Source organism: Euprymna scolopes, chromosome 1 (assembly GCF_053919585.1).
Source record: "Euprymna scolopes isolate OS-2025 chromosome 1, ASM5391958v1, whole genome shotgun sequence".
Lineage (NCBI taxonomy): Eukaryota > Metazoa > Mollusca > Cephalopoda > Sepiida > Sepiolidae > Euprymna > Euprymna scolopes.
The window spans coordinates 136,156,873-136,184,773 of record NC_136482.1 but is presented as its reverse complement, the minus strand read 5'-3'; the positions used below and the strand labels follow the sequence as shown (position 1 = coordinate 136,184,773).

The window sequence follows — 27,901 nt, the reverse complement described above, 5'->3', positions numbered from 1 at the left end:
AAAGCTGTATTTGCCCAGGGGAGAAGAAGGTCTGGGACTCTCAGAGATTAATCATTAACATAGGGCAACTATTGTGAGCACCGGTCAGTATCTGAGAAGCTCCCAGAATGACACCCTCTCAATAGTATATGAACATCAAGAGACAAGAGCCAGCAGAACAACATCAGTCACCCAGCTGGCCAAGCATTGTGGTCAGGGCTGTCTCTCAGATGAGGACGAAACACCAAACAAGTGTGCCACAGAAATAGCAAGAAAGAGCCGGCAGAAATATACCGAGACCTTTCAACAGATGAACCTTAAAGAATGGGAACAACATCAGCATGCAAAGTATTTTCTGGGGGAATTCTCTCAGGAATACATAGATAAAGAAGGTTCATTGGACTGGCTCAAAAGAGGATCCCTCCACCACGATCAGGAAAGGGTCATAATGGCTGCCCAAGACCAGGGATTGATGACCAATGCATTCAAGAAGATGTCAGGGATCAGTAATGACAATAAATGCAGGTTCTGCCATACAGAATTGGAAAGTGTTGGTCATCTGATATCAAGTTGCAAAGTTCTTCTAGGGGACGGCTACTATACAGCGAGACATGATGGAGTATGCAAGTACCTCCACTGGATCATCTGTAAAAAATTAAACATCCAGTGTAGCAGCAAGTCCTGGGAGCATCAACCTGAAAGAACAGTTGGAAATGACTTATATACCATACATTACGACCATGTAATCCCTACAGCCACCTACCTTGAAAATGCTGCTGTGAAACCTGACATAGTTATATGGAATAAGTCAGAGAGAGTTGCAACCTTGATTGAAGTGAGTGTTCCTAATGATGGAGGTCTTAACAGAGCTGAAAGAGAGAAACAGACCAAATACCAAGGTCTCATGTATGATATGAAAAGAAACTGGAATCTTAAGGGGATATCAATCATACCAGTTATCATAGGTGCCACAGGACTTATGAAGAAGAACCTGAAGTCCTACTAATATTCCTGGTGAACCAAGTGCAAAAGAGATTCAGAGAATTGCACTTAAGGGAACAGCGAGGATACTAAAAAGAGCTCTCGGTTGGTTTCAATAAAAAAGCGGGGCAATGTTGGTAGCTGGTTTGGCTGCCCCATACCCAGCATTACAATCTTCAAAGAAAGAAAAATAAAAAAATAAAAAGTGAAGAAGAGTCTTTGATAGTATGGCCAAATTGAAAGAATCAATGTGAGTTCTTGGATTAGTAGACATAGAATAATTGAGGAAACTTGATCAGCCCATAGGGGAAGGCGAAGTAATAAGGGACAATTGAAAGAGGGACAAATAAAGACGTTGTCAGAGATAGTTGAGTTTGAAAGTCAATTTCAACATATATCAATGTCAAATGAACGTTAAACTTCTTCTTTTTCTTCTTCTTCTTCTCATTATTATTATTATCATTATTATTATTATTATTATTATTAGTTGTGGCGAATGAAGTGGAGGTATGTGAGACCAAGGTTGATTATGTGAAATGTATGGATAGAGAAAGGGCAGAGGAACTGGCTAGGAAGAAAATGCATGGAAGGTTCTTCCAGGATATAGCAGAAGTGGCTGATGAAAGATCATGGCAATGGCTTAGAGCTGGGTATCTGGCTAAGAGTACTGAAGCTTTTGTTTGTGCAGGCATTAGGAACACGATTGTTCAAAAAAGTGGGTCTAGGAGAGGAAATTGCTGCAGAATGCCGGATTTGTGGTAAGACCTCAGAGTCAATTGCGCACCTTGCAGCAGGGTGTAATGGACTGGCCCAGAGAGACTACCGTAAAAGACATGATCGCATGGGACTCCGGATATATTGGGAGGTGTGTAAGAGGATTGGGGTGAATTGTGCTGGAAAATGGTTTGAGGAGGTGCCTGATGAAGTGAAAACGGCAAGGTAGAGGTATGGTGGGACAAAAGTGTCATAACGACCAAGCAATTGGAATATAATCATCTGGAGTTGGTCGTCATTGACAAGGTCTCAAAAAACTGGCAGATTGTAGACTTTCCAGTACCCTGGGACAGGAATGTGAGAGAGAAGGAGAATGAGAAGTGGAGCAATTATGCTCCATTGGCCTTGGAGATAAGGCGTATACATGGGGTTAAAACACAAATAATCTCGGTCGTAGTTGGTACACTAGGCGTAGTATCAAGTCGTCTGGAAGGACAATTGAAAAAACTACAAATCCCCGATGTTTTAGGCGGCCTTCAGACCTCTGCAATTGTAGGTACCACCAACATCCTTAGGAAAACCCTTGATCTTTGAAGCTCCTGGTTTGAAGCTGGGATTAAGGGAAATCCTCTGGAAATGAATCCCATCCCTTTCCAGAGAGACGTTGATAAACAAAATCAGAATTATTATTATTATTTTTATTATTATTATTTTGATTGTTATTATTTTTATTACTATGATGATGATATCGTCTAATTGTTAACATTATAAATCTTAGCAGAAAAATATAACAATTTCCATCTCTTCAGTAATTAACTTCTTCTGGATAAATTCTTTGAAAACAAAGAAAAAGAAAGTTCCACAAGTTCCTGTAGTTTTTTTGGATAGAAGCTGCTGAATAGGAAGCTGAATTACAATGAAATATCAAAACAATGAATTGATGAAGACCACTAGACTAACGAGTAAAACGAGCTGAAGTAAACGAAGCAGAAAAAGAGATCAGATAAAAAGTAAAAAATGATTATAAAGATGCTAATTGCCTTTAGTCTTGAAAAGATGAAAGTTATAGGTATTTCTTTTCTCAACTCCATTTCTAAAAATATGTGAAAGATAAAAAATTAATTCGATTGTCAGAATGTATGTACTTATTGATTGTAAATTATCTGACAATGTTTTGTATAAAACATTAAACTTTCTACTTCCATTCTATTAGTGATAAACCCTTTCAGAATGAAAATGACAGTACAAACAGCAATTAACTGAATGACACATTTCGCTTGACTTTGATGTTTTTGCTTTCTCCCCCCAAATCTCCCATCCCTTGTAAAGTTTATAGATCACTCAGTGATGAACTCTTTCAATTTCTCATTGATATTTCTAACTGGCTGCAAAACTAGGATGGCATCTATATGCCAAAGTTTAGATTGCATTTGTATTGAGTTATTAGAGTCGCATAGATTTGAGTTATCTCTCCTTAAACTGACCTGTTCAACACCACGCTGATATTTTACAAGTTGTATCAAGTTAAATGCACTTTGATGTGTGTTCATGGTGGCATTTGAAACTGATTCCTTCAATTTCATGTTTTTATGTGTGTTGTAAACATTTAGTCTTACATTATCCTCATTCCTTTACAGATTTACTTGAGGGAAATTTATGTTTTTATGTTTGGTGATACAAATACATTTCCTGTTTGAACATCTGCATTATGATTATTATCAACCTGTTTCTCTGACTTCCAATGTAAATAACAAAGGCTTTATTTTTCGATTTGAGCTGTAAAGGAATCACTTTTCCTTTTTCTCTTTCTATCTTCCTCTTACTTCCACCACTTTTCTCCATATCCTTCCAATTTTTATCCCCACCATCTCTTTCACACGCACTCTCTCTACCTTCCTCTTATTTCCAACACTTCCTTTTCCTCCCTACTTTTCTCTCGTTCTCCTTTTTTTTTCTCACTCCTTCTTCTTACTTTCCTTTTTACCCCACTCTCTGTCTTCTTCCATTCTCTCTATCTCTTCTTTTATTCTTTCTTTTTACTTTCACAACGTCTTCTTTTTTTTACCATCTCCTTTCACTCTATCATCTTTTAACCTTTCGTCATTGTTACAATTTGCAGCATTTATTTTCTCATCTATAGAAATAAAGTGAAGAATCCCTACTTACTTGCCTGCTTATGTGGGCAAAATAAGACATAAAGTCAGTTTTTAGTGTGGGGAAACATCCAGTTTCCCAAAAGAGGTTGCTCTGATTGTGAACAAAAATTCTCATAGTTCCATCACCACTTCATCAGAAATGATACAATCATCACCCTTCTGAAAGGAGGAGCTAATACTTAGGTGGATAATATTTAAAATTGAACAGGTACTACACTTTGATCTAAGCTGAAACCATATAATAAAGTATATATCTGATTATTAGTTCAATTTTTGAATAAATGAATAGGATATGTTGTAGGATATGTTGCCTAAACTATTTTTGCTACCTACTTCTGAACATTTTAATCAAATGGGGACTCCAAGTCTGACCCCAACCTGGAATAGAATGGTTTTAGTATCATTCTTTAGGATTACATAGTTTAATTACGTTATCTTTGTACAAATATTTCATAAAAAATTATATAGTTTTTATATGGTAACATTTTTTCAAAATTGACAAAAAAGTGTGTTAGATTCTGTCATTTTGGAGGGAAAAAAGTCACTAAATTTTATGAAAGATACAATTGAAATCGGTAAGGTAGAGGCTCTTGTTATGAGACTGTTGAGGAGATGGAAGAGGTTGTGATGAGGGTCATCGACATGCTCACATGAGGACTTCCATGAGGCTTTCCAAAAGTTGGTGCTGTGATGAGCACAGAAGTGTACAAGAAGTGCCAGTATATGAGTTGGGCCTACCTGCGGCGAAAAGCAAACATGAGACCTTTTGATTGCAAATCAAAAGTCTACCAATGAGCTACATCCATCCTACTCAGTGATGATTGAGCTTCGCCTAACAGCTATAAAAAACAATTCATTTTGGGGAAGTTGAAAAAGATTGCTTGTGGTATATCAATTTGACGGTGTTGTTCAGGATTATGTCATGCTGAATTGTTGAAGGCGTTCAGGATTGCGCGGATGAACTTGTTCAGGACTGTGCTGCCATATGTAATATAAATATATATACATATTTATATTTTTTATTTTATTCATTTATTTATTTGTTTACATTCTCTCTTCCCTCGTGAAAGCACAAGCTAATTCGGCTATCATGGCCTTCAACCCAACATTTGATGGCAGTGAATCCGGGCCATCAGTAGTAGAATTGTTGGAGAAAGCTGAACTGATAGGTCAGCTGAATGGGGTAAAGCGTATTGAGGGCATCATTTTAATGCATTTGTCTGGTGGTGCATATGCTGTGTACCAGCAATTAAGTGAAGAAAAGCGGTTTGATTTGGATCCCTTCACTGCATGGAAGTAGTTTGCAGCACACCACCTCCAGCCAGGTGAAACATTCGACGTATTTTTGGCAGAACTACATAGGCTTGCAGTCTTGTTTGGAGGCATATCAGATCAATGCTTGCAAGGTGCATTCATTGTTGGATTGTCCGAACATGCAGAAGACTTGTTATGAGCATTCTCCCAGATGGATAACCTAGATCTGTCACATGCTGGTACACGCTCGTGCCATTTTAAAGAACTGCACGGGAGTTCCATAGCAAGTTACATTAGCTGCACGCTTGACACAAAGCACACCTAAGGAGACGGATACTTCATGACGGTGTTATAATTGTAGTGTAATAGGGCAAATGATTGTCTACTGGATAGTGTGGCAGAGATGGTGGTGTCAAGCCCTGAAAAAATATCATGTACTATCGATATCAGCGGAGTGGGCACATTTCTTGATTTTGTCCAAGAAAACGAGTAAGGGGACAAGAATTCAGCACCAATCTCATTCCCCAAACTGGTGCAAATGGCACATTGCTGATTATAACTGTTCACATCAATGGACTACCACGTACAGCTCTAATGGATACTGGATGCACACAGTCACTAGTCCGCAAGGCGTGTTGCAAGAAATGGATGAGGAAAGTGACCCCTGTGCTCATAGCAGATGGAAACACATTTAGTTGTTGTGGAATAGGAGTGGTACAAGTGAACCTTGGTGAAACACAGAGCATTAGCAAAGAAGTCTTAGATGTGGATCGATACTTACTGCAATTTGATTTATTGCTTGGGCTAGATGCAAAGTAGCTGTATCTAGTGCCAATGAGGTAACTTTTGCACATTTCAGCAAGACCAATGTTGCTGCTATTACCATTGCTGAGCCTGATTTCTTCGCAGAGTATGACCAGAATACTTTGAAGTGAACCATATCATGGAAATGGGCTGGTGACCAACCTCCATTTACGTTGAGAAATAGACTTGGAGACTATGCAACCCAATGCCAATTCATGAGGAATAGGACCGTGAATTGTAGATGTGGATCAATAGTGGCTAGCTGCTGCCATATCCTGAGGATAATCTTGGCCCTCCAAAAGGTTTAATCCCCCTCATAGCTGTTGTGCAGGAGAACAAACAGAAAGTGCAGCCCGTTATGGATTATCGGGAGCTAAATGAATATGTGGACGTACATACGGCCAACATTGATGTTTGCTTACAAATATTGAGGGAATGGTGACAGTAGGAACTAAGCATTGCTGCAGAAAATATGTGTCTCAGATACAGACAATTCATCGGTCTAGTGGACATCCCAGTATGACAACCAATTACTGAAACTGAAATGCGGGTGGTGGTTGGGAATTGCAAAGAATGCCAGTCTATAGATCCAGCCCCAATTAGAAGGAAGGCTTGACGTCCAGGAAACCTGGAGCAGGGTTGCTATGGATATAACCCATTTTTGCACTCAGTTGTACGTGACGTTGATAGACTGTGGCCCTAGCCGTTTTGCCATTTGGAGGTAGTTGCACGACAGGATACTGATAGCATCATTATGCAGTTGGAGAGTATATTTTGTGAAAGGGGGTCATCAATCGAATTGCTTACGGATAATGGCGTGATGTTTTGCGGAAAGATATTTGCCGAGTTTGCACAGATGTGGGGCATGCACATTCGACTTTAATGCACCCATATACCTTCCAGAAACAGAATAATCAAGAGGTCCCATTACACAAAGCGCATTGTGGTAAGAACAAGGTGCTTGATCTTAGAGGCAGTGCACTGGCACAACATCACACCTAAAGATGACAAGACAGCCATGACGGCACCTGCAAATGTGCTTTACACTTATAGGATCCATGTCAAGGGTATCGATGAAGTCATGGTCCCCGACACTACAGTTGCTATTCCATGCAAGGAAGGAGATGCGGTTTGGATGTAGGATGGAGAAGCTGTACAACGCAGTTCAGCACAGGAATTTCAGTTGATGGAACACCACACCACATAAACGATGTGCACCCATCTTGCCGACATAATTGCATAATCAGTGAGGAAATTACCACATCAGATGACAAAGCCCCACTGCTATACAAACAATCAGATGAAGATGATGCAAGAATCCAGAGCAGAAAGAGTTTAATGATGCGATAGACAAAGGCACCACTGAAGAAGTTCCTGAGCCTGTACCATTAAAGTAAAGTACCAGGAGAAAGTGGCCTGCCCAACATTGTCATTAGCATGATCTCGAGATCAGGAAGGAGTGTAACAAGCATGCGCGGAAGTGCACAAGAATTGTGTGCCAATGTATGAGTCGAGCCTATTTGTGGTGAAAAGCAAACATGGAACCTTTCGATTGCAAATCAAAAGTCTACCAATGAGTTACATCCATCCTACCCACAGTGATGATTGAGCTTCACCCAACAGCTATAAAAAACAAGCCAATAAGTTGTTTGGGGGCAGTTGAAAAAGATTGTTCTGCTTTCAGGATCGTGTCGTGTCGTGTTGATCGACAGTGTTGTCAAGATTGTGGCATGGCAATTTGATGGTGTTATTCACATCGTGTTGTGTTGAGTCGACAGTATCATTCAGGATTGTGTCATGCCGAATTATCGGAGGTGTTTGGGATTGTGTGAACAAACTTATTCAGGACCATGCTGCCATGTGTAATATATGCATATTTACATTCTTTTTTTTTCTTTTTTTTTCTTTTTTACATTCTCTCTTCCCTAATGAAAGCACAGTTGGAACAGTACAATAAGTACATTGCATCTGGAGGAGATTACTTCGAAGGAGACTAGAGTTTCATGTGTGTATTTTCAATAAAAGTTCCAATACGAAAAGTCTGAAAACTTATTTAAGGCACCTCGTGTATTATTGTGTCTTATTGTCTCATCCTCTGTTTTATCTGCATTGATACCTTCGATCACTCTGTTGTCTCAATTAAGATAAAAACAAAATGTAATAAACCCTAGGATGTACCTCTTCATCATACTGCATATCAATACTCTATGGCTGACTGGGATGACTTTCAAACATTCATATCAGATCTACCTCTACACTTCATTTTTAAAAAGATGTGTCTTTTATAGTATCAGACCTGAGTGAATGGTTAAATGTCAGTATAGACCATTTCTTACCATCTAACAAATTCCAGCAAAAGTCCAATAGCCAACAATGGTTCACCCCAGAACGTGTCATTGCCATTGCTCACAGAAATCATTATTTCCATTGCTTCCAATGTAATAGATGTTGTGAAACTAAAGCCACGTTTAGGACTGCCAGCAACCATTGTAAAAGAGTAATAAAGAATGTAAGAGATTCGTATGCTGTCAAGTTTAAAGTAGTTGAGCAGCGGTTTGGCTCCCACCAGCAAATAGCAAACAGGAGTGTGTCCTCTATCCTCATCATCAATAGAGCTGAGGTGATCTCGTCAGCATCTGATTAAGTAAAACTCTTTGCCAAAATCTTTGCAGCATATTTTACCCTTCCCCTGTATTCCCTCCTGTGACTAAAAACACTCTATGCAAAAAATTTCTGTACTTGATGTTACTAAGCTTATCAAAACCCATGATTGTAGTATAGTAACAGGGTCTGATGGTATTCCAGTCATAGTACTCAAAAAACTTCCACCTAACTTTTCATACTAATAAAGCTGTTCAAACGTTGCCTTAAGAAGAAATGCTTCCTAACACCCTAGAAAACTTCAATCTGCGCAGTATTTACAATTCTACATCTCCCTCTCAGTACAAATCAATCAGTCTCCTGTGCATCATGAGTTCCTGGAATCTGTAATAAATAGAAGTGGTCAACCACCTCAGCAAAAATAACCTGCTCAGTGATATGTAATATGGTTTCCATTCTGTGAGATCTACAGCTGATGTACTAACTGTAATATCACACAGGATTAGTGTTCTCTTATAAGCTCCTGATATATCCACACCTGTCATTTTTTTCAAAAACTGCAAATTTAAGCTAAATTGAATGTAACTGTTTAAACAACCTATATTTCATTTGATTCGCCTTTTATTCCTCTATAATTTTACTTGTTCATATTTGACTTTTAATTTAAATATTCTAGTGTTCACGTCAATTTAAAAAAAATAACTTCAAATCAAGAAGGCAAAAAGAAACTCCGCAGCCACAAAGCATCTCTAATCATAATTGTTGTTGTTCCAGGTTATACAACGTAACATTCAGTCCATATGCCTCAACTTTCTCTTAGTGATCGTCAGGAGCTCATTAATCTCCACCTTTTTGTTTTATCCAATCAAGAAATTGGCTGCAGATTATGAGGAAATGGTACAAATGACTGTAGAAAAGCACCAAAATACTGGCAGTTCCTAAATCTGGTTTTCCTAGAGTTACTTCTTACAGGGAAGACAATGCTATCAAGATCCACAGCCTTAGAAACAAATTTGAAACAGCTCCCCAAATCCAACAACAATGTAATCTTGTTAAAAGTGTTCTCTTTCTACATTTAAGAACAGATTGAAGGAATTTAATTTGGGAGGCTATGTTGCATGACGCAAGCAAATGATTTCTGTCTGGACTTGTAGGATGCAATGAAGATCATGACTCGTCATATTGGTTGAAAATGACTTTTTAGCGTCGAAAGCAACTTCAATAGTCTAGGCAGTGATAGTAGATAGTACGTCCATCGAAAGTAGAGTGAAGAATTTAATCCTAGGTGGAGTTTCAACGCTGCAAGGTAGTGGAGGTTCAGTGTTGGTGTGGGGCGTTATTAATGCCAATAGTTCAGGGTCTATAGCTCGCTTGCAAGGTCAAATTAATCTGACCAAGTACATTAATATGTTGACAGCATTTTCTATCCTACTTTAGTCAGAATTTGAATCATAATCCCATCTTCATGCAGGATAATACTCTCATTCACACAGCTGACAATGTAAGAGCATGATATTCCGTTTGAATTGACCTGCACGATCTCCAGACCCCAATCCTATTAAAAACGTATGACATTACATCAAGCAACAGCTACACAATGATAAAATTTCAAATCTGGAAGAACTTTTGACAAAAGGCTATGCTACTAGATATTAACTAGTTTATTGTGTTCTTGTATTTGTGTTGCAATTATGTTTTAAAGTTACGTTTAAATAACAATTTGCCATTGTACAGACGTTCTTTTTGGCGTCACTGTACATCAAATCTGTTGCAAAAATTGTTGGAAAAATGTTTGGATCACTTTACTGCTCCAGTAAGTATTTCACTGCCGATGCAATTCTCAATCTGTATAAGAGCCAGGTACAGCTTAAAATGGAGTACTGTTGCCACATCTGGGCAGGAGCTGTATGACACATCTTATCCTGTCTTGATAGAGTTCAAAACCGGCTTCAAAACCTAGTAGGTGATGGCCTTTCCTCTTCCCTGCAGCACAGAAAAGACGTTGCAAACCTGTCTCTGCTCTATTGCTATTTTCATGGCAAGTGTTCGACTGAACTCTAATTTATGGCTCCCCTTTTTGCCAAACTTTTATAAAAGTCACTCGACTAGCTACAATCACTATACATGATTTCCCCTACTGTGCCTAACTCTAAATGCAGATTCCATGAACAAAGCTTTTTTTTCCCAAGAACTGCCCGCCTTTAAAACATTGTTCCGCTGTAACACCAAAGAGGGGCCACATCAGATCAGTAGGGTCGATGTGACGTTTTTTTGTGTTGAATGTAATATTCAATTCCAGGCGAACACCGATTACAAAAAAAAAAAAAATTTTTTTTTAGTTAATATTTTTATGTGTCAAAATCTTGTTGAGATACCATACGGGTGGGGGATAAAAATAGAAATCGCATGCTAAACTTCAAAGTGAAAGATTACTTAAAACATTTTTTAACCAAAATACGCTCGCGTTTGAACTAAACGAGCCAACACAAAATATTCCGAAACAGAGATTGGAAATGTCAGTCGGCTTGAAATGTGTTGTTTGACAGGTGAAATGTCGGATCATTTTTGATCTGAGAAACACACACACACACGAAACAGATCAGGCCTAATAAAAGAATTAATGACGTCAGCCCAAGGTTCGACATGAATTGTTTTTCAATATGAATTATCTAAAAATGTCTTTTGGCAAATTGTTTTGGGCGCTAAGGGGAATTCTGACATGTAAAGAATATTTCTTTTAAAAATCACACGGATGTTTTTACAAAACAAATAATTCAAAGGGGAAAGAAGATCAAACAGATATTTTTAAATAGATGAAAGCTGGTGATCTATTACAAGCTAAAAAATAATATTTCCTCTGATTATCAGTTGATAATATGGAAAAACCCGTTATCGAGAAGGCGGGGTCAGGCAAGTTGGGGAGGAGTCAATTTGATTTTGGAAATTGGGGGCGGAAAAATAATACCTGCCACAGGCCAAATTGACCAATGAGAAGGAATCAGGTGGATTGTTATCAATCAATTTGATTGGTTGAAGACGAACGTAGGCGTCGTCATTATTCAAGGGTTTTACTATATAAGATCTGTAAAACTCGATTTAATCAGATAGAAGGAGATAGAAGAAGAGAGAAGACAGAGATAGGTCTTTGGAGAGACAGAGAAAAAGGTCTCGGTAGAGGAATCCAGCCACCCAACTTCTCTCTCCCCCTTGCTGGTCGCCAGAGAGCTCAATTTGCAACTTAATAGAATTCAGAGGACCTAGGAAGAGACCAGCCAGAACACCTTAACGATAATTACAACGGTCCGCGACTCCGACCGAATATTTCAACAACAAGAAGCTCATTCACAAATCTAATTGCTTGCTTCCATTTAATCTTCAATTGTACATACGTCTGTAGATAATCATTTATGAATTTCCTAAATACATTACATATCAACCAACCTCCGGAGTTTTTTTGCTGATGTGCTGTTGTTCCATGTAACTTTATTTCTTTTACTTGCCACTTGTGACCCCGTTCCCGTCAACGAACACCCAGTCAACAGGACGACCAACTAGACGATCAAGAAGAACAGGCCTTGAGGACCGTGCAACCGAGAAGAGTCCTCCAACGCCTTGACGAGGACTCACTGGGTGACGCGATGTACCAACGGTTGGCAGACCTGGTTGCCCAGTCGACATAATTAATTATCCGGTGACTAGGATAGTCATAATTGGGCATCCACCCAGGGTTAAGATCATAAAAAAAAAGAAGAGAATATAACTTTGGGATGAGTATCGAAGTAGCACATTCTAGGCAGATTGAACTGGCTTCCTCTGAAGGAAGGACTATCCTGGGAATACCAAATTCACAAATGGTCCATAGTCGCTAGTATATCTCAGTCAGGGGAGATGATGACGTTTGTTTTTTTCAGCTCTTGAAGGGAGGTGTCGACAAATTTGATTACTTATGGAGACGACTCATGACAAGTATTTGTTGGCATTAGATTTGAAGTTTGCTAACATTATATTTATTGTAGTCCACAGTGGAGCAGTTGTATGGCACAATCATGTTGACACACCGGTTCTTGCCAGATGACCGAAGTTAAGCAATGTTGAGCCTGGCCAGTACCAGATGGCTGACCATTTGGGAAGGCTAGGGGCTGTATGTACCTTCTGGGAAGGTTGGGTGTGGGGCCAACACCCTCACCCTGTAAAAAACATCTACAAAAAGTTGTAGATGGCCTATACCCCTCCAGAGACTCAAAGGACAGGGGAGCAGCCCCGCAATAATGTGTCCCTCAGGTGGGAAGTTCTTGGAAAGAAATTATTCATAGAAATTTTGGCTGACACTAGACACACAGAGAAACAAAGGAAATTCTTTTCTGTTGTGGTAGTGTGATGAGTTCTTGCCATGCATGTTTTACAGGAGTGAACCAGAGATTGAAGTTCAGTCATTTTTTTGTTCATTTCATGAAAAGTCCAATTCAAAGTTTAATGAATGCATTGGTCAAATTATAAATATTATCAAAATATATATTTTTTTTTTGCAATTTCTATAATTGTAAAAAAGTTGCTGAACACATTTGATGTTTAAGATAAGAAAATAAGAAAATTGATTTTTTTTTTTTTTATTCTAATTTTACACAAACTTTAAATTTATCCATAGATTCTTTTTTTTTTCCTCTATATTCCAGAAATCATTTTAATTTATCGATACTTCTGACCTAAATAGGAAATTATCTTCTAACAATCATTCATTTTTTTAAATCTTTCAGTATTTTTCTAATTTTGATGCGCAAACCGAGTCTTATTCTGACCTTCTTCCTTTTTTTTTTTTTTTTTACATGGAGTTCACCACTTATCAAGGCCCAATGGCCACTCAGGGATAAGGGTTATTGTGTGTACAGTAATCAAAGGGATAGTGTGGCAATAGTATTGGAGAATGGGTAAGGTGTCATTACTTGGGGGGTGGCGGTTCATCAGGAATTTGTTTGTGTTGGACTTGAAGACATCCAGGTTGAAGTCGGGAGGGAAACAGGCAAGCAGAACAGAGTTCCACAGGCGTGCAGTTCTAAGAAAGAAGCTTTGTTCATGGTATCTACGTTTTGATTTAGGCATAGATAGGGAGTGGGGAAAATTATTGACGGTTGTTTCAGCTAGTCGGGTGGTTTTTGAACAAGATTGATTGGGGGGACCAGAGAATGGAGCTCAGACTAGCACCTGCCATGGAAATAAAGATAGAACAATGAGAGGCTCGCTACGTCTCTTCTGTGGGAAATAGGTTGCAGGGTAGAGAAAAGGGCATCCCCCACTAAGCCACGGAGTCTATTTTGTACTCTGTCAAGGCAGGATAGGCTGTTTTTTGCAGCCCCCGCCCAGATGTGGCAGCAGTACTCCATCTTTGGACGTACTTGGCTCTTATATAGATAGAGAATTGCATCATTAGTGAGATATCTTCTGGAGCGGTAGAAAGATCCCACCATTTTCCCAGCGACCTTGGCCACAGACTTGATGCATGTGTTCCATTTTCCATTTAAGATCAGGTGTAAAGGTCAAACCCAGGAGCTTATCAAATCCTGGGGCCTCCCTTAGATGAGAGCCATCCATTTCAGTTGATGCCAGATGGGGATCAGAGCGTTTATGATGTAGAGATAGGAACTTGGTCTTAAATACATAAAAGGTAACCAGCCACCTCTTTCCCCACTGTACCACGCGCTCAAGATCAGAGGAGAGAGAATCAGAGAGAACATCATCATTTACGGCCTTTGATGTGTTGCCATAGATGGTCGTGTCATCAGCGTAGATGTCAACGAAAGATTTTAGTATGTGTTTTGGGAGATCATTGATGTAGATCAGGAAGAGAGTTGGGCCCAGTATGGACCCCTGAGGGACTCCAGCATTAATACTGTGGGCCTCTGATTTCTGCCCATCAACAACTACTCTTATGAGCCTATCTGAGAGAAATGACTTAATCATAGAGAAAACATTTCCAGTTATACGTAGCTGGAAATCTTGTGTAGTAGGCCTTTATGCCAAACCTTATCGAAGGCCTTTGATATGTCGAGAGTAATTGCCCTACAAATGAAGCCTTTGTCGAGAGATTCGCTAATCCTATGAGATAGAACCGTTAGTACATCTGCTGTAGATCTAGCAGAGCGGAAACCATATTGCGTGTCGCTAAGAAGGTTATTTCTGCTGAGGTGGTTGACTACTTCTCTATTTATTGTGGATTCCAGCAACTTACTCATGACACGCAGGAGACTTATTGGTCTGTACTGAGAGGGAGATGACTTTTCACCTGATTTCTTAAATACAGGGCATACTGATGAGGTTTTCCAGGGTGTTGGAAAGCACTTCTCCTTAAGGTAATGCTTAAACAGTTTGGAAAGTATGGGGGCAAGTTCTGGTTGTAATTTTTTTAACACTATAATTGGAATACCGTCGGGACCAGTTGCTTTACTGGAGTCAAAGTTCTTGATTAGCTTGGCGACCTCACGCACAGATATTTGTATGTTGCATAGCGTGTTGTCTGTTATAGGAGGGAATATGGGGAGTTGATGGCCTTCGTCACACAGGGTAGAATTTGCCGCAAAGTTTTTGGCAAATAGTTTGGCCTTGTCGGATGCTGTCGAGATGACCTCTGGTCCATTGATAATGGTTGGGATAGAGAGCACGTTTCTGTTCAGGATCCTATTTGCTATTTGCCAAAACTGGTGGGAACCAAGCCGCTGCTCAGCTACTTTGGACTTAACAGATTGCGCATATAGTTCTCTTGCATTTTTTATTACTCTTTTACAGTGGTTGCTGGCGGTTCTGAAAGCAGCTTTAGTTTCAGTGGATCTATTACGTTGGTAGCTATGGAAAAAGTGATTTCTGTGTGCGATGGCAGCAGCACATTCGGGAGAGAACCATGGCTGGCTGTTAGGTTTTTGTTGGAATTTTTTGGATGGTATGAATTGGCCTATGCCTACAAATAACAATTCAGTCAGATCTGATACTATAGAGAACACATCCTTTTTAAACATGGAATGGAGAGGGAGATCAGATATGAATGTGCGGAAGCCATCCCAGTCCGCCATAGAGTATCGGTATACAGTATGGTGGAGAGGTACATCTGTAGATTTATTATATTTCATTTTTATCTTAACTGATACGACGCAGTGGTCGGAGGATCCCAGAGGAGATAGAACGGAACATGAGCATAGCTCAGGGGAAGTGGATAGAAAAAGGTCTAGGAGGCTTGCGAACTGACAGGTACTATCGGGCACACGGGTGGGCTCGCGAACAATCTGAGTGAGGTTATAGGCAATGGCAAAATCATGACAGAACCTCCCCTCCTCATCAGTCTTATTTGAGTGGCTTAGCCATTCCACATTATGGACATTGAAGTCACCGCAAATGTGAATGTTAGCCGAGGGATGAGCAGACAGGATGTGGTCAATTTTTTCTGATATACTCTTAAAGACAGTAACTCTTCCTAATCTTATTTCTTCTTTTCCTCTGCACATGTTGCTTTCAGAATTGGACAAAAACTTCCAAAATTTAACTTTTGTCTTAGGCTTTCACAGAAAAGCAGCAATCACTTATATTGAATTAACTATAATAGATTGATGACTCATAGTGAAAAGTTTAATTTCATAGACAAACCAAGGTTATTAGTTCTAATGAGAGACAACTTAAGTTCCGATTAATGTTTTTTTTATAAAGAGATGTTTTGTTTTGTTTTTTTAAACTAGACATTATAACTTTCAGTGAAAATCTTTTTACCTTGTGATCATCATCAATTTTTATATTTAGAGCTTCAAGTGTTCCAGATTTCAGGATGTGCATCAACAGATAACATTTCACAACTTCTTTCCATGCAGTTTAGTTGCATGTAGTCATGTCGTTTCTCATCCACCATGTTTCTTTCACTCTACCATGCTTTGTAGTGCTAGGGATATCTAAATGAAAATAATTGAATTCATGCAAAATGCGGTCATGTTGTACATGACAGGGCCACATTCTTATCGCAATTGCCCAGTAAGTAAAAGACTTAAATAATAAGTTTTCTGAAACATTTGTAGATTTTCAATGTATCATGTCTGAATTAATTTTCTATACACTCACTAACAACTCTGTACAAATACAATACGATTAAAAAGTATTAATTTCATTCTAACATAAAAAGAATAAAACGTTTACTTCTGTTTATTACATCTCATTAGAAAGCTTCTAATAGTAATAAAATGTTTCTACTAAATAAAATGCATTCGAAAGAAATTGATTAAGTGGCACATATAAGTATTTATATAAAACAAATGCTTGATTCAACAGGAAGAGACTCTATCTATTAATTTATTTGTATTTTTTTTTGTTTCTTTTATTTAAAATATTTATGAAAATAGTTTGTCTTACTTTGTTTACGGTTTGTATTGAATCAGTATGCATAATATATCTTTCCTTTTGTGTAAGTGTTTGTCTGGCACCCATTAATGTTTACTGTATTCCAATTGCCCCCACCTCCTCATCCTCTGCATCCTTCTTCAATCATAAACATCAGAATGAAAAAAAAAACAGTCACGTGTACGTTTATCAGATGGGGGTTGGGTGTTTAATAATCTTTGCATTGTGCTATTTCGCTGGAAATACTTTGGTGGACAACAAAAACAGCACTCTTTTCTATTTCTTTTTTTTTTTTTTTTTTTTTTTGCAGTTCCTTGTTCCTCTCCCCTCTCTCCACACACACACACACACACACACACACACACACACACACACACACACACACACAGCATTATAACTGTGTGTGTGTGTGTGTAAGTTACTAAAAAGATAAAGTAAAGAGTAAATGCACTCTATGAAATCTCGTTCATTCAACATAAATACTGTTTGTCGTTCATAATGAACAAAATCTCATAGCGAGCGCATCTTCTTTCCCATCTCTCTTCCCTGACCCTTTCTTGAAGCAAAAGCCAGTTTCTCAACGATGCAATTAGTTGAAGCAATGATTATCAGATGCACAACCATCATGGCCTACTTCCAGACATGAACACTGATGATGGTAGCCATTCATACTACTCTTATCTTTTGAAGTTGCCCAGTGTGTCTTGAAATGCTGGTCTGTTTCTAGTCTACAGAGACATAGAAAGAGAGATAGAAAATGTGTATAATCGTGGAAGGGGAAGGGATGATATAGAGCTGCCTATTCCTAGCAGAGCCGGCTCCGAATCAATGGAATGTCTGTGCAAAAAGTTCTGCTTCAGCAGGGAGATTTAATTGCTTTAATATTCATCACTTCAGTGAAATCCAGCCAAAATGTCGTCATGTTTTAATCATTACGCTTTTCATATTTCATTCTGCAGCACTTGGTCTATTCAATCAAGGATGTTACAATTTTTCATGCATTTGGACTTTTCTCTCCAAACACACTAATTGCAAAAACATATATTACCCATAAATCAAAATCTTCTCAGCTCTTTACTACTTACTTTCGCCCTTTTTTCGACCCCCTCTCCCGGCCATATCAGCTACCCACTTTCAACAACTTTCGACTTTTTTGATTAGGTTTTTCTTGTCACTTTTTTTACAATGTTTTCTCAACGTTTACCTTTGGGATTTTAAGATGTAATATTTTTTTTGTTATTGTTTTTTTTTTTTCATGGAAGTCCTTTCAGCTATCTTGTTTATTTTGAATTTTCCCAGCAGTTTGTCATTCAACTTGTAGAATTTAGTCATTATTTACACACACACACACACACACACACACACACACACACACACACAAATTCCAAATAATGTTTCTGAATTTGCAAGGACCTATGGCATAGTAGATAAAGTAAAATTCAGTTGTAAATTACATTCTTCGGAAGGTTGAAGTGCTAGTGACATTCAAAATACAATTGGGAGTTATTTAGGATTTCTACCTAGTCATGGCTGATGAAATGAGAGCATGCTATCCCCCCCTCCCTCCCCGGATTAAATAAAGGGTTCTGTTCGAAATTCCATGCAGATTCCTAAGTTTGGCAAAAAGATTCCTCAAGTTCGACAAGGTACACCGGAAGAAGGTTAAATGTTACATTGACTGAAACGTTGTGAAAATAACACTCAAGATGAGAACAGTAGTTTTAAGAATCCAAGTAATAAAAATAGTCAAAATAATGTAATTTGCTTGACTACACAAATGCAGTCCTCATCTCTAACCCATATTGAACACGTTCATATTTGATGCTTACACGTTAGTAGTGATTTCAAAACCGGTATTCTGTTGTCATATTTGAACTGATGGATCTCAAAAAGCAAACAAACAAACAAAAAAAAAGAACACCTACATCAGCATCACTCCAGTCTTTGCAAGTTTCACCACAATTGGTAAATGAATAAAAAAAAAAAAGGATCCTATTCAACTGATGTTCTTTTCTAGCTATTGTTTTGAGTTTAGAATCACATATGTATCATTTTGAACAGGTTAATCTTATTATCTTTAAGACATCAAACTTAAATCATGCCACTTGAACAGTCTTCATACAATGTATGAATGTTTTGTTTTTTTGTGCTCGAACATATTCTTAACTCTTAACCTGCATGATACAAAGTAATAATATACTAAAAACTGAAGTTTTCACGTTTTTTATACCAAAAGTTTGACACTGGGCCTCCTCCTCCTGAAATGATCTCGCATCTAAATCATTAAATAAATTTAAATTAGTAGGATGGGAATATTATATTATTGACAGATAAGCACTTGATAAGAGAAAATAAACTGTCCAACTTTAAACAAATCTACAGGATATTCCATTTCACTAAATGGATGTAGTGTATGTGTATACAGCAATTGTGCATTCAAAATGTATATACACGGTTTTTTAAATTATTTTTTTAAACACACCTAAAATCTAGTAAGTTTATTCTTTTTATACAGGTTTCCAGGTAGAGGGATAATTATTACATTAAAAATGTGTAAGAAAAAAAAAATATCCAAAATTGATATTCGTTAACCAAGTGTGTGTACACATTATGATAATTATAGAAATGAAAACTGACCAATGAGGGTTGAAGACATGCGTTGCATGAAGAGGAATGATGTGTAAAAAAATCCCCCCCAAAAACAGCTCATTCAGTCTTGTCAGACTATGGATACCAACTGATGCCTATGTGTAAAATTATTGTGGCAAAAGTTTCACAATCTCTCTATATATACACTGCAATCACGTTGACCCACCAGTTCTCGCATAATCACCAAAGTTAAGTAACAATGAGCATAGCCAGTACCAGATGGGTGACTATATGGGAATGCGAGGCGTGATGTGTTCTCCGCTTATTCTACCATTGTTTCCAGTTTAGATATACTTGCAACTGGAATTAAAAGTGCCGACTCAAGAGAGGTGTGGTTAGAGATTTGTGTGACGAATGTGTAATGTGAGTCTTAAAGACAAGCTTAGATAAAATTAAATCTGTACAATATAGGAAGATGTGTGCAGAACAGAAGAAATTGATTGTATGGCCAGGTTTAAAGAATCGATGAATGCTTGAGTTAATAGATGTAGATCAGTTGTGGTAGTAGGTCCAGTTTGCAGGAGCAGGCAGAAGTGATAAGAATAGATTTGAAGGAAAGAATAGTTAGACCTGATTAGAAATAGGTTACTTGAAAAGTCAATTTCTAAAAACCGTCCAATGCATGCTAGCATGTGAAACGGATACTTAAGCAATATGATGATAATAATAATAATAATGGTAATAATAATGATAATAATAGTTATCCATTCAAGTGTGAGTCATTTTCAAGGGTAATAGGAAAATTCCAGAGTTTAACTTTATTATATAATAATACCAGTCTTAGAATTAAAACAAGAAGATATTTCTTCATTGACATCATGCCAAAGTTTCATGTTTCTTCTTTTATCTGGTTTCTCTGACTTTCAAATCTATTTGCATACTTTTTAGCATTAAATAAAAAGTTCATTTTTTTTTTATTGTTTTGTTTTTAGTCATTTCGAAATGCAAATAAGGTAGATATTCATGGCACCATTGCAGAGGTAGAAAGTAAATTTAATACATAAATGTAACCCCAAACCATTATGTGTTAGCGATCTATTTGTTAGCATGTTTTGTACAGAAATCACTACAATTCCATTGCATTTTCGTTATACTTGAACTATTTACTACCATTTTCGCAAGGTAGTGAACTTTGATTCAAGGGATGTAACTTCATGTACATGAATCTACATTTCGCTTTTCTTTGACTTTGAACTGATAAAGCTTTTCTATTGATATATGCTCAGCATCCAAATAAGATGCTTGGAGAGGAGAATCTAAATAAAAAGAACTTTTTTATTATTATTACTACTGCTACTATTACTACTACTACTACTACTACTACTACTACTACTACTACTACCACAGAATTACAAACAATTATTTTTAATACCTTAGTTTCCCAAATTAACAATTATAATGACAATAAGATTATTTATTTATTTATTCATGAAGGATTGAATTTCAATTTAAGTTACTTCCCTTCCACATGAACTTTTATTCCCTTTTTTTTTTTTTTTGGTCTTTTTTGTATACTTAAAAATGATGGTTTTGACTCATTGCCAAATATAAAATCTGCAAAAACCATCAGTTGTTTTTGTATTGTCTTCCAAAGCATAAATTCACTTCCTTCCTGTTTACTAATTTTTTTCTTCTTCTCTTTCTTCTGCACATATTTTTTAAAGCAAAAGAATAAATGGCAAGATGGTTCCTGAGAAATTGTGATACAAATTAAAATTTCTTCTGATGTATTGAGGTTTTGTGCTATGCTTCTTGTTTTAGACGAGCGTAAATTTTTTGTGTTCATTAACTTTTTTAGCAAATGAATAAACATCAGGGAAAACACTTGACTATCAAATGTTTTTGAAAATAATTTTAATAACACGTTATGCCTGCACTTTGTAATTATATTTAAATTATTCATTTCTCATTCAAACCTTGTATTGTATAGTATCTAAATGACACCCCCTTCTTCGAAAACATACCACTGACTTACAAAAGCGAAGGAAATTGTCTGTATTTCCTATGACTAGAACAAGATCTTACAAAACTTGTTAGCTCAACCTAGCGATTGCTAAATTATTGTATTCACCTTGTAGTTTTGTTTACTAAACCGTCTTTTTCTATTGCAGTTGTGCTAACACTAATACTTGTGTCACAACAGCTCATAAATTTCTTTAATAAAACAAATTTACATTGTTTTATCAGTTTTCATCATAACAAGCGATATCCATTAAATTATTTGATTGAACAAAGAAAAAAAAGATAATCTATGTATTGTTTTAAATTCTAACTAAATTCTTTTTTAGATTTTGAACCCGTCTGTTGGAATTTATTTTCAGTAAAATTAACCAAACAATTAGCCAAATAACAGCTTTTAGTATAGCTTCTGTGGAAGGTTGCTAAAACCTTATTTAGGTATCAAAATAATTATCATTACTTTTGTTACATCGGGCATCCCAACTACTCGTGATGCTAATTTTGGTGGAATTCTAAACCAATAGGTTTGGAGTTTATAGGTGGTTGTTAACATGATGTAATATCAATCGTATTAATAGAATTTTTACTGTTACAACATAGGTCAATGGCTTTTTTACTGTTACAACATAGGTCAATGGCTTTTTTTACTGTTACAACATAGGTCAATGGCTTTCTACACCAAATTTGGAATTTTACATAATATTTTAAAACTCGGTTTTATTAATAGTAGTAGTTATAATGGTTGTAATAATATTAGCATATTACCCTCCCTCATTAATCCGGAATGACAAATTTTATAGATTCATGTCCAATAATTTTCGATTTTACAAGTACTTATTCTCTTTAGTATTTGTAATTTACATTTTTACTCCGTATAAGATATTCGGATACAAAGGGTGCTTCATGTTAAATTTAGTAGTGTTATCATTGGAACCTATTCGTTTGTTGTTGGTTGCTGCTGTAGTATTATTAACATTGTTACTTCCTATTAAACAGCAAATACCTAAAAGATGCTATTTGCTTAGGTTGATGAGTTTAATCAAATATTTTGCCAGCATATAAATGCAAGAAAATGTCATATTCTAATACAAATATGCATATTCTAATATAGAAATGTAAAATTCTAATACAAATATACATATTCTAATATAGAAATGTAAAATTCTAATATGAATATGCAAATTCTGATATAAAAATGTAAAATTCTAATATGAATATGCATATTCTAATATAAAAATGTAGAATTCTAATACAAATATGCATATTCTAATATAAAAATGTAGAATTCTAATATAAATATGCATATTCTAATATAAAAATGTCAAATTCTAATATAAATATGGGTATTCTAATATAATTATGCATATTCTAATATGAAAATATCAAATTCTAATAAAAATATGCATATTCTAATATAAAAACATCAAATTCTAATATAGAAATGTAAAATTCTAATATAAATATGCATATTCTAATATAAAAATGTAAAATTCTAATATGAATATGCAAATTCTAATATAAATATGACTATTCTAATATGAAAATATCAAATTTTAATATGCATATTCTAATATATATATATGGATATTCTAATATAAAATGTAAAATTCTAATACAAATATGCATATTCTAATATTAAAATGTAACATTCTAACAATTATGCATATTCTAATATAGAAATGTGAAATTCTCATATAAATATGCAAATTCTAATATAAAAATGCAAATTCTAATATAAATATGCAAATTCTAATATAAATAGCCATATTCTAATATAAAAAAGTTAAATTCAAATATGAATATGCATATTTTAGAAGAGAAATGTAAATTCTAATATAAAAATGTTAAATTCTTATATATATGCATATTCTTATATAAATATGTCAAATTCTAATATAAATATGCATATTCAAATATAAAAATGTCAAATTCTAATATAAATATTCATATTCCTATATAAATATGCATTTTCCAATATAAATATGCATATTCTAATTTAAAATATCAAATTCTTATGTAAATATGCATATTCTAATATAAAAATGTAAAATTCTAATATTAAAATGTAAAATTCTAATATTAAAATGTAAAATTCTAATATTAAAATATAAAATTCTAATATAAATGTGCATATTCTAATACATAAATATAAAATACTAATATAAATATTCAAATTCTAATACAAATATGCAAATTCAAATATGAAAATGACAAATTCTAATATAAATATGCAAATTCTAATATAAAAATGTCAAATTCTAATATAAAAATGTCAAATTCTAATATAAATATGCAAATTCTAATATAAATATGCATATTCTAATATAAAAATGTAAAATTCTAATATTCATATGCTAATTCTAATATATATATGTGTATTCTAATATATAAATGTCAAATTCCAATATAAATATACATATTCTAATATAAAAATATCAAATTCTTATATAAATATGCAAATCTAATATAAATATGCATATTCTAATATAAAAATGTAAAATTCTAATATTCATATGCTAATTCTAATATAAAAATGTCAAATTCTAATATAAATATGCATATTCTAACATAAAAATGTAGAATTCTAATACAAATATTCATATTCAAATATAAAAATATCAAATTCTAATATAAAAATGTAAAATTCTAATATTCATATGCTAATTCTAATATAAATATGCATATTCTAATATAAAAATGTAAAATTCTAATATAAATATGCATATTCTAATATAAATATGCATATTCTAATATAAAAATGTAAAATTCTAATATAAATATGCATATTCTAATATAAAAATGTAAAATTCTCATATTCATATGCTAATTCTAATATAAATATGCATATTCTAATATAAAAATATCAAATTCTAATATAAATATGCATATTCTAATATAAATATGCATATTCTAATACATAAATGTAAAATTCTAAAACAAAGATGCATATTCTAATATAAAAATGTAGAATTCTAATATAAATATGCATATTCTAATATAAAAATGTAAAATTCTAATATAAATATGCATATTCTAATATAAAAATGTAAAATTCTAATATAAATATGCATATTCTAATATAAATATGCATATTCTAATATAAAAATGTAAAATTCTAATATTCATATGCTAATTCTAATATAAATATGCATATTCTAATATAAAAATATCAAATTCTAATATAAATATGCATATTCTAATATAAAAATGTCAAATTCTAATATTAATGTGCATATTCTAATATAAAAATGTCAAATTCTAATATTAATGTGCATATTCTAATATAAAAATGTCATTGTCTAATATAAATATGCAAATTCTTATATAAGAATGTCATAATCTAATATAAGTATGCAAATTCTTCTATAAATATGCATATTCTAATATAAAAATGTCAAATCCTAATATAAATTTGCACGGGCTTGGAGTATATATTCGGAACATCCTCCCCTTGACTAGAGAAACTAAACTTGAATTGTCAATCAAGCTTTTATTTGCTTTAGACTTAACATGCACCATAACATTAGCTATTTTTATTTTCTCTACCGCTCTCCCTCGACCCAGGACTGTACCTTAATAAACAAAGTCTCTGACAGCATAGATACAGCACTTTCCCTCGACACTAGCGCACAAGTGCATGTGTTTGATGACTTCAATGTCCACCACAGCAACTGGCTTGGGTTTTCTACTCACACAGACGCAGCTGGTATGACTACATATAACTTCTCTATATCTCATTCCCTATCACAGATGGTTACGTTTCCAACCCATTTCCCAGACCAGCAAGAACAACACACATCACTTCTAGATCTGTTTCTGACCACAGTTCCTGATGACTGTGTAACTAATGCTCACAGCCCACTTGGGAACGCCGATGATGCAGTGGTAATAGTTGAAATAGCCCTAAACAAACCCGACAAGCAGCAAAGTCCTACCCCTACACAGTAGCAATATGTAAAGATGTAAGAAAACCTTCTACTCTAATAGTTTCTTCCCCAGATTGCTAGACTGGAATTCCCTTCCGTGTTCCTGCTTCCCCAACTGTAATGACATGCAGAAATTCAAGTGTAATGTGAACAGACATCTTGCTACTCAACTCCCTACATAGTATCCCTGCAACTTATGTCCTTGATAGCAGCACCTTTCATCAAAGTGGCACTGTGCCTTCTTTGGGGCGAAAATGTAATTAAAAATAAAAAATGAAAAGCAAATTGTCTCGTCCATCTGTTTAAGCTTTTTGTCATATCTTTTATTCTGTTTTTATTTCAACTTAGTTTGGTAGTGTTTCCTGGTTATGTGCATTAGTTTCTTTACTCAAAGATTTTTCTTAATGCTTCAATTGTTTTTATCAGTGTTGTGCATCATATGGTGTAATCCTCACTTTGATTCCAATTTTGCATGTTTTTGTTTTGTTTGTTTTGTTTTTGTTTTGTTTTTTAAGTTTTTCAGCCCAGTGTTTCTACAATTATTAGTATTATAGTAATTTTCTTTAAAAAAGGTAAAACTTTTCATTTTATTAATAAACTTAAAATAAAATACATGTAGAAAATGATTTCCTTTGCCTTTTATCTCCGAAAAGATTCAAATGAAAGATCAAATAGACATCTCTTTCATAAATTCAGAATTTTCAAAATGCTTAAGTGTTTGAGACAAAAAAAAAGAATAGACTAAAAATGAAAAGCAGAATAAATATTCTTTCAAATTCCTAACAAAAACTTAATTGAAAAAAGAAGAAAAAAGCAGGAAATAAAATAAACACAATGGTTCAATAGAGTTTGACTTTGATATTGTTGGCCCTGATTGATTTGTCAGACAAAAACATTAATTGATCTCAACTTCAAACCAAATATTTTTATCTCATCTGTAAAAAAATTGATTCTTGTGTAAATTTAAAGTTCATGTCAAATAATCATGAATAAATAAAAATTAAAAAAAATATTCTCTTATCAATTGATTTAAAAAGCTATAAAGATTTTCTTTTCTTTTTTGCTATTGATAACAATTGCTTTTATTATTCTTTGTAGAGTTTAGAGAATGAACCTATATGTGCTAGGTCAAAAAGAAAGTTACTATATTTAACTGGATTTTGGTGAGTTCAATCAAGATCATTTCAAGAAAAGATCTTTTAAAAACAAAACAAAAAACAAGTCATGAGTTTTCATCAACATATTATTACATACAATCGTTTGTTGAGTTCAAAACGTGAAGTGTCTTCATTTTTCAATTTTTACAGAAACATCTTGACACAACTGCCACAGACCTCGCTAACAGACAAGACGAAAGTGACATATCACGAAAGAGACTAGTAGAACAGAGCCGTGATTTCAAGAAAAACACTCCCGAGGTAAATATCCTTTCCAATTTTCTATCTTGCATTTCAGTAAACTTCCACGTTTCTTTAACAATAAGTTTTTTTTTTTTTTTTTTTTTTGTGAATTCGCTTTTGTACTATTGCTCTTTTTCACATTTGTTTCTCAGTGTTGTTGTTATTTTTTCTGAGCATCGTACATGATGATTTTGTTCGTTTCCCCGATATCTTTCTATTAATAATTTTTTCTAGAAGGATATTGGTTGCTTACGGGAGAAACTTTGTGAAGGTTGTCAATGTCCATAAGTAAAAGTGTTTCTGGATTAAGATTTGACACCCAGATTATTTGGATTTTTTGGACTACTGTTCTGATATTAAGTGTCATTTTCATAACGTTTCGACCAATTTTCTTCAGATCTTCTTGTTGAACTTGGGAATTTGGACGGAATTTCTTTATTTACTTCATGGGAGTAGCATACTATCATTCCATTAGCCATAACTAGATTGAGGTCCTAAGTAATTAGCAATTGTATTTTTCGGTTTCCTTCTCTAAAAATTGAATTCAGGAGAATATCACATTTACAATTTATTTTTCCAAATACTCTAACCACTGAGTCCGAAAAATCTAAATAATACGAATAACCAATCCTCATCTCAAAAATTCAGAAACACACAGAGATTGTCAGTTTGCATTTTATCTGTGTTGATAAAAAGGACTACTGTAAATAGAAATGTTGTGAGTAATCATTTCTTTTTTTTTTTTTTGATTAGCATGTCTCCTAAATATATTTGGTAAAATCTAATATGTATTTTTATCAAATTAAACTTAAAAATTCATGACATTTGAGCAATTGAAAAAAAACACTTTCACATCTACAAATAATATCTGACACCATATTCATCTCTATACAATAAGGCTCACTCTCTATTTAACTACCTAAACATATTCCCTAGATTCGCTTTCCTCAACAACACTCTCCTCTGTTTAATTCCCTCGACATTGCTTTCACTCTGTTTGCCTCACTCAACAATACCTTCCTTCTCCTTGCCCTACACAACAATACTCTCCTCCTCTTTGCCTCACTTAACAATGTCCTCCTTCTCTAAGCCCCACTCAAAAATATCCTTCTTC

General features: G+C 34.8%; 1 protein-coding gene across 5 annotated transcripts in view; it reads left to right on the top strand.

Annotated features, from left to right (window-relative positions):
* LOC145280019 (homeobox protein cut-like 1) overlaps window positions 1-27,901 on the top strand; it is a 971,332-nt gene that overhangs the window by 198,117 nt on the left and 745,314 nt on the right. For all 5 annotated transcript variants that reach the window (XM_080131683.1, XM_080131692.1, XM_080131675.1 and 2 more), the window contains exon 2: window positions 26,695-26,805. In XM_080131683.1, the coding sequence (XP_079987809.1) occupies window positions 26,695-26,805 (111 nt within the window). The remainder of the gene's footprint in view (window positions 1-26,694; window positions 26,806-27,901) is intronic.